General features: G+C 43.0%; 1 protein-coding gene across 2 annotated transcripts in view; it reads right to left on the minus strand.

Moving 5' to 3' along the window:
• nmd3 (NMD3 ribosome export adaptor) overlaps positions 1-15,000 on the minus strand; it is a 69,877-nt gene that overhangs the window by 25,581 nt on the left and 29,296 nt on the right. For both annotated transcript variants that reach the window (XM_061973248.2, XM_061973247.2), the window contains exon 9: positions 5,298-5,394. In XM_061973248.2, coding sequence (XP_061829232.1) covers positions 5,298-5,394 — 97 coding nt within the window. The remainder of the gene's footprint in view (positions 1-5,297; positions 5,395-15,000) is intronic.

The following is a 15,000-nucleotide window of genomic DNA, read 5'->3' on the forward strand; positions in this document are numbered from 1 at the left end:
TCAATTTATGAAAGGTAGGTCTAAGTGAGATCTACATAGAGGTTTTTGTTTCATCTCTCTCCGACCTTCCCAGTGGGAGTTACAGGCAGTTTTGTCAGATTTTTCATCCGAGGAGCAGTTTTTTGTGCGTTTTATTAAGAAATTGCTGTAGAGCACAATTTTTAGATTTGGGGTTAGGTTTTTTCATTAGATCACAGTTTTAGCCAGTCCTGATGTGTGTGTTCAGTTTGGTGAGTTTTGAAGCATGTTAAGAGGGTCAAATTACAGCTCAAAGAGGCAAAAGTGACTGTTTTTAGTACTTTTTTGTCTTGAAGGGGGAATTGCCAACTTCCTGTTGATTTTAGCCCGAGAATGTACCATTATGAAAGTTAGGTCTGAGTCAGACCTACATAGAGGATTTTGTTTCATGTCTTTCCGACCTTCCTAGTGGGAGTTACAGGCAGTCTAGGTTTTTTTTCTTCCTAGGGGGCGCTAGAGCGCAATTTTGATTTTTGCAGTTTTTTTTTTTAATTAAAAGACAATTTTCGCAGGTCCTGATGTGTGGGTCAAATATGGTGAGTTTTGAAGCATGTTAAGTGGGTCAAATTAGTGCTCGAAGAGGCGGCGGAAGAATAAAGAAAAAAGAATAATAAAACCTTAGAATAACAATAGGTCCTTATGTCCCATTGCATAAGGACCCCCTTCGGGAGTCCTTTTGCAATGGGCCATTGCGGGCCCTAATAATAAAATAAATAATGATGAGGTGGCAACTTGTCCAGGGTGTACCCCGCCTTCCGCCCGAATGCAGCGGAGATAGGCCCCAGCACCCCCCGCGACCTCAAAAGGGACAAGCGGTAGAAAATGGATGGATGGATGGAAATAAATAATAGTCGGTGAAGTAAGTTACATTTCATATGGTGAGATGAGTAAGATTATTTTGAAGAAATGAACAGATGGATGGATGAGATAAATTCAGAATGTTTATCATGGTTCTTCTTTGTACTTTGTAAAACACTTTAAAGGGGAACATTATCACAATTTCAGAAGGGTTAAAACCATTAAAAATCAGTTCCCAGTGGCTTATTTTATTTTTCGAAGTTTTTTTCAAAATTTTACCCGTCACGCAATATCCCTAAAAAAAGCTTCAAAGTGCCTGATTTTATAAACAGCCGTCCATTTTCCTGTGACGTCACATAGTGATGCCAACACAAACAAACATGGCGGAAAGAACAGCAAGCTATAGCGACATTAGCTCGGATTCAGACTCGGATTTTAGCGATTCAACAGATTACGCATGTATTGAAACGGATGGTTGTAGTGTGGAGGCAGGTAGCGAAAACGAAATTGAAGAAGAAACTGAAGCTATTGAGCCATATCGGTTTGAACCGTATGCAAGCGAAACCGACGAAAACGACACGACAGCCAGCGACACGGGAGAAAGCGAGGACGAATTCGGCGATCGCCTTCTAACCAACGATTGGTATGTGTTTGTTTGGCATTAAAGGAAACTAACAACTATGAACTAGGTTTACAGCATATGAAATACATTTGGCAACAACATGCACTTTGAGAGTGCAGACAGCCCAATTTTCATCAATTAATATATTCTGTAGACATACCCTCATCCGCGCTCTTTTCCTGAAAGCTGATCTGTCCAGTTTTGGAGTTGATGTCAGCAGGCCAGGGAAGCTAGGGTCGATAGCTCGCTCGTCTGCGGGAACAAACTGCCGCCATTGCTTGCCGTGCTACCGAGGTCCTTTGTCCCTGAATTGCTCACACACTCCGGCAGATTCAATGGGGGTCTGGCGGCAGATTTCTTTGACTTTATGGTTGGAAATGCATCTGCTTTGAGTGTCGCAGGATATCCACACATTCTTGCCATCTCTGTCGTAGCATAGCTTTCGTCGGTAAAGTGTGCGGAACAAACATCCTAATTTCTTGCCACTTTGGCATCTTTGGGCCACTGGTGCAACTTGAATCCGTCCCTGTTCGTGTTGTTACACCCTCCGACAACACACCGACGAGGCATGATGTCTCCAAGGTACGGAAAACAGTCGAAAAAAACGGAAAATAACAGAGGTGATTTGACTCGGTGTTTGAGAAAATGGCTCATTGCTTCCCGATGTGACGTCACGTCCGAGAGCGAATATTAGAAAGGCGTTTAATTCGCCAAAATTCACCCATTTAGAGTTCGGAAATCGGTTAAAAAAATATATGGTCTTTTTTCTGCAACATCAAGGTACTGTATTTTCCGCACTATAAGGCGCACCTAAAAACCACAAATTTTCTCAAAAGCTGACAGTGCGCCTTATAATCCGGTGCGCCTTATATATGGGTTAATATTAATATTAATTTTCATAAAGTTTCGGTCTCGCAACTACGGTAAACAGCCGCCATTTTTTTTTCCCGTAGAAGAAGAAGAAGCGCGCGGTGCATGCTGGGATATGTGACGTTTCATTTCCATTTGTGTGTTTATGTAAAGACCCCAAAATGGCTCCTATTACCGTATTTTCCGCACTATAAGGCGCACCGGATTATTAGCCGCACCTTCAATGAATTACATATTTCATAACTTTGTCCACCAATAAGCCGCCCCGGATTATAAGCCGCGCCTACGCTGCGCTAAAGGGAATGTCAAAAAAACAGTCAGATAGTTCAGTCAAACTTTAATAATATATTGAAAACCAGCGTTCTAACAACTCTGTCCCAAAATGTACGCAAATGTGCAATCACAAACATAGTAAAATTCAAAATGGTGTAGAGCAATAGCAACATAATGTTGCTCGAACGTTAATGTCACAACACACAAAATAAACATAGCGCTCACCTTCTGAAGTTATTCTTCATTCGTAAATCCTTCGAATTCTTCGTCTTCGGTGTCCGAATTGAAAAGTTGCGCAAGCGTGGGATCCAAAATGGCCGGTTCCGTCTCGTCGAAGTCATCGGAGTCAGTGTCGCTGTTGTTGTCCAGTAGTTCTGTGAATCCTGCCTTCCGGAAAGCTCGGACCACAGTTGTGACCGAAATATCTGCCCAGGCATTTACGATCCACTGGCAAATGTTGGCGTATGTCGTCCGGCGCTGTCTGCCCGTCTTAGTGAAGGTGTGTTCGTCTTCGGAGCTGTGTGAAAAAAGCCACCCGGCCTCTTCGCGTAAACTTCCCTTAACCACTCGCTCATCTTTTCTTCATCCATCCATCCCTTCGAGTTAGCTTTTATGATGACGCCGGCTGGAAAGGTCTCTTTTGGCAAGGTCTTCCTTTTGAATATCACCATGGGTGGAAGTTTCTGGCCATTAGCATGGCAAGCTAGAACCACAGTGAAGGATGACTTCTCATTCCCTGTGGTGCGAATATTCACCGTACGTGCTCCCGTTCCACAGTGCGGTTCACAGGAATATCAGTTGCTGTGAAATACGGTAGTAATCCGTGTGCGGATGGAGAGATTGCGTCTTTTTATGAACCGGATCCTTGTCGCTTAGTAGGAGCCATTTTGTGGTCTTTACAGATGTAAACAGGAAATGAAACGTACGGTGATATCCGCGCGTTTTTTCTTCTTCTTCCGGGGGCGGGTGGTTGCTTACAGTAGAAGAAGAAGCGCTTCCTGTTCTATGGGGGCGGGTGCTTTCCTTGGCGGTTGCTTGCGTAGAAGAAGAAGCGCTTCCTGTTCTACCGGGAAAAAAGATGGCGGCTGTTTACCGAAGTTGCGAGATCGAAACTTTATGAAAATGAATCGTAATAAAGCGCACCGGGTTATAAGGCGCACTGTCAGGTTTTGAGAAAATTTGTGGTTTTTAGGTGCGCCTTATAGTGCGGAAAATATGGTAAGTGTGTTGTCTGTCTAATTATAAATAATGCAGACGAGGCGTGTTAACTGAGTTCTCAACGTTTACTCACAGCGTGCTCATAACCACATTCTAACTGCCAGCACATACAACAACGCTTCTCAGGGCTACCGCGCATGCTCGTCACTATCGTTGCATGCTGGGTAGTGTAGTTGTTATATTTGCTAGCTCATAACATCACATTAAGAGACACGCTTACGCGCTTAATTCAATACTCGCCGTCATTCCGGGTGGATTGACAAAAGACCTCCAGCCGCTAGATATTGGTGTCAACAGGGCATTCGAAGCTAGACTGCTAACTGCATGGGAACAATGGATGACAGAAGGCGAACACACCTTCACTAAGACAGGCAGACAGCGCCGGACGACATACGCCAACATCTGCCAGTGGATCGTAAATGCCTGGGCAGATATTTCGGTCACAACTGTGGTCCGAGCTTTCCGGAAGGCAGGATTCACAGAACTGCTGGACAACAGTGACACTGACTCCGATTACTTCGACGAGACGGAGCCGGCCATTTTGGATCCCACATTCGCCCAACTTTTCAATTCGGACACCGAAGGAGAAGAATTCGAGGGATTTATGAATGAAGAATAACTTCAGAAAGTGAGCGTTATGTTTATTTTGTGTGTTGTGACATTAACGTTCGAGCAACATTATGTTGCTATTGCTCTGCACTATTTTGAATTTTACTATGTTTGTGATTGCACATTTGCGTATATTTTGGGAGTGAACAGAGTTGTTAGAACGCTGGTTTTTAATATATTATTAAAGTTTGACTGACCTATCTGACTGTTTTTTTGACATTCCTTTAGCGCAGTTAGATGCGGCTTACAACACAGGGCGGCTTATAGGTGGACAAAGTTTTGAAATATGCCGTTCATTGAAGGCGCGGCTTATAACCCAGGGCGCCTTATGGTGCGGAAAATACGGTATATATTGACGCTTACATAGGTCTGGTGATAATGTTCCCCTTTAAGTTTGAAGAGTTTCTTGAAGTGGATCATATTAGTACATTGTTTGATCTCTTTGCTTAATCCATTCCATCATTTAATTCCACATATAGATATACTGAAGGTCTTAAGTGTTGTACGTGCGTACAAATGTTTTAAATTACATTTTTCTCTAAGATTATATTACTCCTCTTTTTTTGAGAAGAATTGTTGTATATTCTTGGCTAGCAGGTTATGGTTTGCTTTGTGTATAATTTTAGCTGTTTGTCGTGGAATTTCAGTATTTTTGATTCAATAAATAAAGTGTTTGTATGTTCTCTATATCCAACATGATGTATTATTATAACTGATCTTTTTTGCTGCACTCGGGCGGAAGGCAGGGTACACCCTGGACAAGTCGCCACCTCATCGCAGGGTCAACAGTTTAGATCTAAAAATATCCCCGTATGGATAGAGCCTTTGTCGGTGTGAAAACTGGATGACATGTACGAGCAGAAAGCTTGATGCTGGTGTCAGTACATACCTTGCAAACAGGCACGATCTCCACGGAGAACGTGCTCTTGTAGTTGTACGTGTTTGAGTGGATGTCATGAGATATGAGACGCTGGGATGTCTTTGATCTTGAGGAAGAAAAAAAATATTACAGACAACAATATGAACACAACTTCCTTGAAAGGTTTGATTGCAAATTATACAGGAAAATGCAATCGGATTGTGGAACCTTTTATTTTCTAATTATCTAAATACCTTAACCCTTGTGTACCGTATTTTCCGCACTATTAGCCGCACCTAAAAACCACAAATTTACTCAAAAGCTGACAGTGCGGCTTATAACCCGGTGCGCTTTATATATGGATTAATATTAAGATTCATTTTCATAAAGTTTCGGTCTCGCAACTACGGTAAACAGCCGCCATCTTTTTTCCCCGTAGAAGAGGAAGTGCTTCTTCTTCTACGCAAGCAACCGCCAAGGTAAGCACCCGCCCCCATAGAACAGGAAGCGCTTCTTCTTCTACTGTAAGCAACCACCCGCCCTGGTAGAAGAAGAAAAAGCGCGCGGATATTACGTTTCATTTCCTTTGTGTGTTTACATCTGTAAAGACCACAAAATGGCTCCTACTAAGCGACAGGTTTCCGGTTCATGAAAAGACGCAATCTCTCCATCCGCACACGGACTACTATTTCACAGCAACTGCCTAAAGACTTTCAAGAAAAGCTGGCTACTTTCCGTGCATATTGTAAAAACAAGATAGCTGAAAAAAAGATCCGGCCAGAGAACATTATCAACATGGACGAGGTTCCACTGACTTTTGATATTCCTGTGAACCGCACTGTGGATACAACGGGAGCACGTACGGTGAATATTCGCACCACAGGGAATGAGAAGTCATCCTTCACTGTGGTTCTAGCTTGCCATGCTAATGGCCAGAAACTTCCACCCATGGTGATATTCAAAAGGAAGACCTTGCCAAAAGAGACCTTTCCAGCCGGCGTCATCATAAAAGCTAACTCGAAGGGATGGATGGATGAAGAAAAGATGAGCGAGTGGTTAAGGTAAGTTTACGCGAAGAGGCCGGGTGGCTTTTTTCACGCAGCTCCGTCCATGTTGATATACGACTCCATGCGCGCCCACATCACGCTGGTTTTTAATATATTATTAAAGTTTGACTGACCTATCCGACTGTTTTTTTGACATTCCTTTAGCGCAGTTAGATGCGGCTTATAACACGGGGCGGCTTATAGGTGGACAAAGTTTTGAAATATGCCGTTCATTGAAGGCGCGGCTTTTAACCCAGGGCGGCTTATGGTGCGGAAAATACGGTAATGTTCATATTGTTGTTACTCAGCCAGCGTTTGTGGGTCTGATGGACCCGTTGCATTTTGTGGCTTTTAATGCCTCAAAATCAAACACTTTCATGTTAAAATACTGAACAGATCTTATCCCAATAAACATCTGTTCAGTATTTTAACATAAAAGTGTTTGATTGTGAGGCATTAAAAGCCACAAAATGCAACGGGTCCATCAGACCCACAAACGCTGGCTGAGTAACAACAATATGAACGTTGCACGGAAAATGTCTCTGCCAGTTTCTGCTGCATCCCACAGGGATTCTTCTTTTGTGTTTCTGCACCTGCGGTTCCCACACAAGGTTGCAACATTGTTTGTCAACACTGTCTGCTCTCATTTTCTCGCACATTTGACCCTCTGATGTTCTGTGTACTTACACTCTGTCCTCCTCCTGTCTAGGCCTGCTGTGTGTGTGTGTGTGTATGCGTGTGGTACACAGAACATCAATTTCCACACTTCTATTAGCCCTGGGTCCAGTGGACCCGGACATCTTATATGTAATATAAATGTGTAGGGGGGGTGTTTGGTGTGTGGTCATTAAATATGTATTCTGATATATGTTCTTCACAGAAAATGAACCAAAGTCAGTGAGTCTCAGTTTGAAAAATTACAAACCCTGTTTCCATATGAGTTGGGAAATTGTGTTAGATGTAAATATAAACGGAATACAATGATTTGCAAATCATTTTCAACCCATATTCAGTTGAATATGCTACAAAGACAACATATTTGATGTTCAAACTCATAAACATTTTTTTTTTTTTTGCAAATAATCATTAACTTTAGAATTTGATGCCAGCAACACGTGACAAAGAAGTTGGGAAAGGTGGCAATAAATACTGATAAAGTTGAGGAATGCTCATCAAACACTTATTTGGAACATCCCACAGGTGTGCAGGCTAATTGGGAACAGGTGGGTGCCATGATTGGGTATAAAAGTAGATTCACAGACAAGGATGGGGCGAGGGTCACCACTTTGTCAACAAATGCGTGAGCAAATTGTTGAACAGTTTAAGAAAAACCTTTCTCAACCAGCTATTGCAAGGAATTTAGGGATTTCACCATCTACGCTCCGTAATATCATCAAAGGGTTCAGAGAATCTGGAGAAATCACTGCACGTAAGCAGCTAAGCCTGTGACCTTCGATTTCTCAGGCTGTACTGCATCAACAAGCAACATCAGTGTGTAAAGGATATCACCACATGGGCTCAGGAACACTTCAGAAACCCACTGTCAGTAACTAAAGTTGGTCGCTACATCTGTAAGTGCAAGTTAAAACTCTCCTATGCAACGCGAAAACCGTTTATCAACAACACCCAGAAACGCCGTCGGCTTCGCTGGGCCTGAGCTCATCTAAGATGGACTGATGCAAAGTGGAAAAGTGTTCTGTGGTCTGACGAGTCCACATTTCAAATTGTTTTTGGAAACTGTGGACGTCGTGTCCTCCGGACCAAAGAGGAAAAGAACCATCGGGATTGTTATAGGCGCAAAGTTGAAAAGCCAGCATGTGTGAAAGGTATGGGGGTGTATTAGTGCCCAAGACATGGGTAACTTACACATCTGTGAAGGCACCATTAATGCTGAAAGGTACATACAGGTTTTGGAGCAAACATATGTTGCCATCCAAGCAATGTTACCATGGACGCCCCTGCTTATTTCAGCAAGATAATGCCAAGCCACGTGTTACATCTACGTGGCTTCATAGTAAAAGAGTGCGGGTACTAGACTGGCCTGCCTGTAGTCCAGACCTGTCTCCCATTGAAAATGTGTGGCGCATTATGAAGCCTAAAATAGCACAACGGAGACCCCCGGACTGTTGAACAACTTAAGCTGTACATCAAGCAAGAATGGGAAAGAATTCCACCCGAGAAGCTTCAAAAATGTGTCTCCTCAGTTCCCAAACGTTTACTGAGTGTTGTTAAAAGGAAAGGCCATGTAACACAGTGGTGAACATGCCCTTTCCCAACTACTTTGGCACGTGTTGCAGCCATGAAATTCTAAGTTAATTATTATTTGCAAAAACAAAATAAAGTTTATCAGTTTGAACATCAAATATGTTGTCTTTGTAGCATATTCAACTGAATATGGGTTGAAAAGGATTTGCAAATCATTGTATTCCGTTTATATACATCTAACACAATTTCCCAACTCATATGGAAACGGGGTTTGTAATTAATTTGATCATTTTCCTTTTAATAAAAAATGAAAACTGGTCCCACAGACCAGAACACCACGCAACTCCTGCCTAACAGATGGCGGGAGCTGCCATGCAAGGCCCTAACCACAACCATCAGGGGCAAGTATCTTGCCCAAGAACACAACGAATGTGATTAGGGTGGTGGAAAGCGGGGATCTAACCAGGAACCCTCAGGTTGCTGGCACGGCCGCTCTCCCAACCGACCCACGCCGAAATTGCCATGTCCATGTGCGTTTTATTCGTCTTACGCTTTTGAACAGGGTGCAAGAGGATTTCACTCTCTGGATCGCTCACAGCATGTTAGTTCAACAGCAGGATTAAATGAAAGGAGTGAATCCTCTTGTCGGCCTAAAGTCTCAGTGAGGGAATATTCCAGCTTCAAACCGAAAGAACAACATTAGCCTATCAACATGGACGAACAAGCCAGTCTGACAAATTCGTTCGAAAGAAATGGCAAAAAAGCCAAAAGCACCTGAAACAGTTTTTCCAAATGAGTAAAAAACGGCACTTGTTGTACTTAATGTTCAATATTTATAGTAGAGATGTCCGATAATGGCTTTTTTGACGATATCCGATATTGTCCAGCTCTTAATTACCGATTCCGATATCAAGCGATACCGATATATACAGTGGTGGAATGAACACATTATTATGCCTAATTTTGTTGTGATGCCCCGCTGGATGCATTAAACAATGTAACAAGGTTTTCCAAAATAAATCAACTCAAGTTATGGAAAAAAATGCCAACATGGCACTGCCATATTTATTATTGAAGTCACAAAGTGCATTATTTTTTTAAACATGCCTCAAAACAGCAGCTTGGAATTTGGGACATGCTCTCCCTGAGAGAGCAGGTGGAGGTTGAGGTGGGCGGGGGTATATTGTAGCGTCCTGGAAGAGTTAGTGCTGTAAGGGGTTCTGGGTACCGTATTTTCCGCACTATTAGCCGCACCTAAAAACCACAAATTTACTCAAAAGCTGACAGTGCGGCTTATAACCCGGTGCGCTTTATATATGGATTAATATTAAGATTCAATTTCATAAAGTTTCGGTCTCGCAACTACGGTAAACAGCCGCCATCTTTTTTCCCCGTAGAAGAGGAAGTGCTTCTTCTTCTACGCAAGCAACCGCCAAGGTAAGCACCCGCCCCCATAGAACAGGAAGCGCTTCTTCTTCTACTGTAAGCAACCACCCGCCCGCGTAGAAGAAGAAGAAGAAGCGCGCGGATATTACGTTTCATTTCCTTTGTGTGTTTACATCTGTAAAGACCACAAAATGGCTCCTACTAAGCGACAGGTTTCCGGTTCATGAAAAGACGCAATCTCTCCATCCGCACACGGACTACTATTTCACAGCAACTGCCTAAAGACTTTCAAGAAAAGCTGGCTACTTTCCGTGCATATTGTAAAAACAAGATAGCTGAAAAAAAGATCCGGCCAGAGAACATTATCAACATGGACGAGGTTCCACTGACTTTTGATATTACTGTGAACCGCACTGTGGATACAACGGGAGCACGTACGGTGAATATTCGCACCACAGGGAATGAGAAGTCATCCTTCACTGTGGTTCTAGCTTGCCATGCTAATGGCCAGAAACTTCCACCCATGGTGATATTCAAAAGGAAGACCTTGCCAAAAGAGACCTTTCCAGCCGGCGTCATCATAAAAGCTAACTCGAAGGGATGGATGGATGAAGGAAAGATGAGCGAGTGGTTAAGGGAAGTTTACGCGAAGAGGCCGGGTGGCTTTTTTCACGCAGCTCCGTCCATGTTGATATACGACTCCATGCGCGCCCACATCACGCTGGTTTTTAATATATTATTAAAGTTTGACTGACCTATCTGACTGTTTTTTTGACATTCCTTTAGCGCAGTTAGATGCGGCTTATAACACGGGGCGGCTTATAGGTGGACAAAGTTTTGAAATATGCCGTTCATTGAAGGCGCGGCTTATAACCCAGGGCGGCTTATGGTGCGGAAAATACGGTATTTGTTCTGTTGTGTTTATGTTGTGTTACCGTGCGGATGTTCTCCCGAAAAGTGTTTGTCATTCTTGTTTTGTGAGGGTTCACAGTCTGGCGCATATTTGTAACAGTGTTAAAGTTGTTTATACGGCCACCCTCAGGGGCCGTATAAGCCGTAGATATTATGTGATTGGGCCGGCACGCAAAGGCAGTGCCTTTAAGGCACGCTCCTAATATTGTTGTCTGGGTGGAAATAGGGAGAAATTCGGGATAATGGTTGCCCCAGGAGATTTTTGGGAGGGGCACTGAAATTCGGGAAAATCGGGAGGGTTAGCAAGTATGACTGGGAGACGCAACTGCTCTGTACTTCTCCCTACGTCCGTGTACCACTTCGTACAGCGGCGTTAAAAAGTCATAAATTGTACTTTTTGAAACCGATACCGATAATTTCCGATATTACATTTTAAAGCATTTATCGGCCAATAATATCGGCAGTCTGATATTATCGGACATGTCTAATTTATAGGGTTTTTTTGCTAACAGAGATTAAGGGTCCACTTTATTTTCAAACTACAATAGTAAAAAAAAAAAGTGTATTGCATAATTATTATTTCCACATTAGTTCTTGGTCACCTCTCTAACTAGACCAGGGGTCGGCAACCTTTACCAGTCAAAGAGCCATTTTGACCAGTTTCGCAAATTTTTTTTGAAATAACACTGCATACAAAGTAAGGCTGAAACGACGCGTCGACGTAGTCGACGTCATCGGTTACGTAAATACGTCGACGCCGTTTTTGTGCGTCGGCGCGTCGCATATTTACGTCACACTACTGTCATGGCGGAGCGCAAAGCAGACGATGCGAGCGAGGGGAAAAAAGCACGCCAAAAGTCGTCAAAAGTGTGGGAGTATTTCAATAAACGGCCTAATAATGTTGTTGTATGCACACTGTGTCGAGCGGAAATGGCCTATCATAGCAGCACAACGGCTATGAACGAACATTTGAAAAGAAAACCCCCGACAGCGTTCTTGCCATCACCATCAACAAGTCAATCGTCCGCGTGCGTATACGTTGTCATTATTACACAAAAACATGAATGTGTCATTTGTATCTGCGTTGTAAATTCATAAACTAAAGCACCGTTTCGCTCTGAGAGGCGCGTTTGGCGTGCCTGTTCAGTGTTTACAAAGACGCGCTCCTCTTTAACGCTGTGGAGAGGCGGCGGCGGCGAGCAAGCGGCGAGGTGGGGCGCGCCGGGAGCGACGCCGCAATCGTGCCCAGGTGCGCGATCCGCGCAGTTGGAAGAGAAAAGACTGTGTAAAATTAAAAGATTGTAAACCTGGCAAAGCCGTCTGGCGTTCAGTCTGTCGGTCCTGAAAGAACCCCACGGCACAAGACGTGTCACAAACGCTAACGTTAATTAGTTGTGCAAATACCTTTTACAACATTAACAGTTACATATACTATGTACAAACCAACAATTAACTTTCACTTTAATCATACTATCATTGTTGTGTTATTAAGCAAAATAAGCAATACTTTTACTTTTGTTGAAATGTTTACACTGTACACTTTTTTGTATTGGATGTTTAGCTTTATTTTTGCACATTTTAGCAAATAAGCAATACTTTTACTTTTGTTGAAATGTTTACACTTGTTACAGAATATTTCCGTTTTGCACTTTTTTGTATTGGATGTTTATCTTTATTTTTGCACATTTTAAAGCAAAATAAGCAATACTTTTACTTTTGAAATGCTTATACTATTCCAGAATATTAAGATTTGCACTGGATGTTTACTTTTATATTTGCACATTAAAAAGCAAATAAGCTACTTTTAATTTTGTTAAATGTTAAAAGTTTTAAATGTTTACATTGTTACAGAATATTTTGTCATGTTGTTGTCAATGTTGACTGAGTGGCCATACTTTTTTTTTTGTAAATAAAAGCCATGCCTTTTGAAAAAACTGGCCTACATTTATTTTTTCCTCTTCATTTTAAATTAAAAAAAAATCGGTAAAAGGAAAAATAATCTATAGATGAATCGAAAAAATAATCTATAGATTAACCGATTAATCGAAAAAAATACTCTATAGATTAATCGATAGAAAAATAATCGTTAGCTGCAGCCCTAATACAAAGTTTTCTTTTTGCTTTGTGCCATATATAAACCAGGGGTCTCAGACACACTGCCCACACCCTTATATGGAATATGAAAGCTGGTGCGGCACGCGGGTTTTAAATGAATGGCGCTTGTCAGCGCCATGCGTGCCGTGATGGTACAGCATATAGCGCCCGCTACAACCAGCGTGCCTGATCAGCCACACGTTATATGGTGTTTCCGCTTGCTCACGTAGGTGACAGCAAGGCATACTTGCTCAACAACCACACAGGTTACACTGACGGTGGCGGTATAAAAAAAAACTATAACACTCTTACTAATAATGCGCCACACTGTGAACCCACACCAAACAAGAATGACAAACACATTTCGGGAGAACATCTGCACAGTAACACAACATAAACACAACAGGACAAATACCCAGAATCCCATGCAGCCCTAACTCTTCCGGGATACATTATACACCCCCGCCCACCTCAACCGACGCACAGAGGGGGGAGGGGGTTGATGTGTGAGGGAGCAGGGTTGGGGTGGGGGCGGGGTTTGGTGGTAGCAGGGGTGTATAATGTAGCCCGGAAGAGTCGGGGCTGCATGGGATTCAGGATGTTTGTTCTGTTGTGTTTATGTTGTGTTAAGGTGCAGATGTTCTCCCGAAATGTGTTTGTCATTCTTGTTTGGTTTTGGTTCAAAGTGTGGCGCATTATTAGTAAGAGTGTTAAAGTTGTTTCATATGGTCACCGTCAGTGTAACCTGTGTGGCTGTTGACTAAGTATGCCTTGCTGTCACGTACGTGTGCAAGCAGAAGATGTATAATATATAACAAGTGTTGGGCTGGCTCACTGTTAATACAGATTGTAGAGAGCACCAAATGTTGTACCATCATGGCACGCCCTTATTAATAGCTGTAAGGGTGAAAATCGGTGAATATTAATCCCGCGAGTTTTCTGCGAGAGGCACTGAAATCCGAAAGTCTCACGGGAAAATTGGGGGGTTCAGCAAGTAAGCTGCTGAGCCGCATCAGAGTGATCAAAGAGCCGCATGCGGCTCCGGAGCCGCGGGTTGCCGACCCCCGAACTAGACTAAGGTGAATGCAGCAATGTACAGAGACATCCTGGATGGAAAACCAACGTTTCTCACCCAATCTGATGGAACTTGAGAGGTGCTGCAAAAGAGGAATGGGGAAAAATGCCCAAAGATGTTGTTGTTGTTGACTTTGGACTGACACGACATCAAGGCCGCGGAACAGAGACACACTGCAGGCTTACACACACACATGCGTCCACAAAAAAATATACGCCACACACACATACCCCACCCTCAATCCAACGCCCTTGACGCGAATCCCTTAGGGGTGATGGACGGATGGGCAGCGCCTGAAGAGCTGCAGCCTGCCACCGTGGCCCCCCACTCCCTCCCCTCTGTTGCTAGATATCTCGAGATGTACGTTGTAATATGTATACGTGCTTTGGAGGTTTTTTTTCCCACTCCAGACTGGGACCCTTAGGAGCCCAGTCTAGATTGTATTTTTTTTTTTTTTTACTCATCCTTCCCCAGCGTTGACCTTTTTCCTATCTTTTACGGGGCGCCTTGTGGCGACCCATCAGCGTTCCTGTTCTGTAACCCTGTACACTGTTTGTTTGTCTCATCTTGAACGGGTTTGTGCTGAAAACAAAGATTCGTTGTACTTGTGCAATGACAATACCGGTAAATACCTACCTAGATAGGTGTGCCAAGATTGTGGCAATCGTATTCAAAAAGACTTGAGGCTGTAATTGCTGCAAAAGTTGCATCAACAAAGTATTGAGCAAAACGTTTGTATACTTATGTACCGTATTTTTCGGACTATAAGTCGCAGTTTTTTTCATAGTTTGGCCGGGGGTGCGACTTATACTCAGAAGCGACTTACGTGTGAAATTATTAACACATTACCGTAAAATATCAAATAATATTATTTATCTCATTCACGTAAGAGACTAGACGTAAGAGATTTCATAGGATTTAGCGATTAGGAGTGACAGATTGTTTGGTAAACGTATAGCGCAGGGGTCGGCAACCCGCGGCTCCGGAGCCGCATGCGGCTCAGCAGCTTACTTGC

The sequence above is a fragment of the Nerophis lumbriciformis genome, linkage group LG17 (assembly GCF_033978685.3).
Source record: "Nerophis lumbriciformis linkage group LG17, RoL_Nlum_v2.1, whole genome shotgun sequence".
Lineage (NCBI taxonomy): Eukaryota > Metazoa > Chordata > Actinopteri > Syngnathiformes > Syngnathidae > Nerophis > Nerophis lumbriciformis.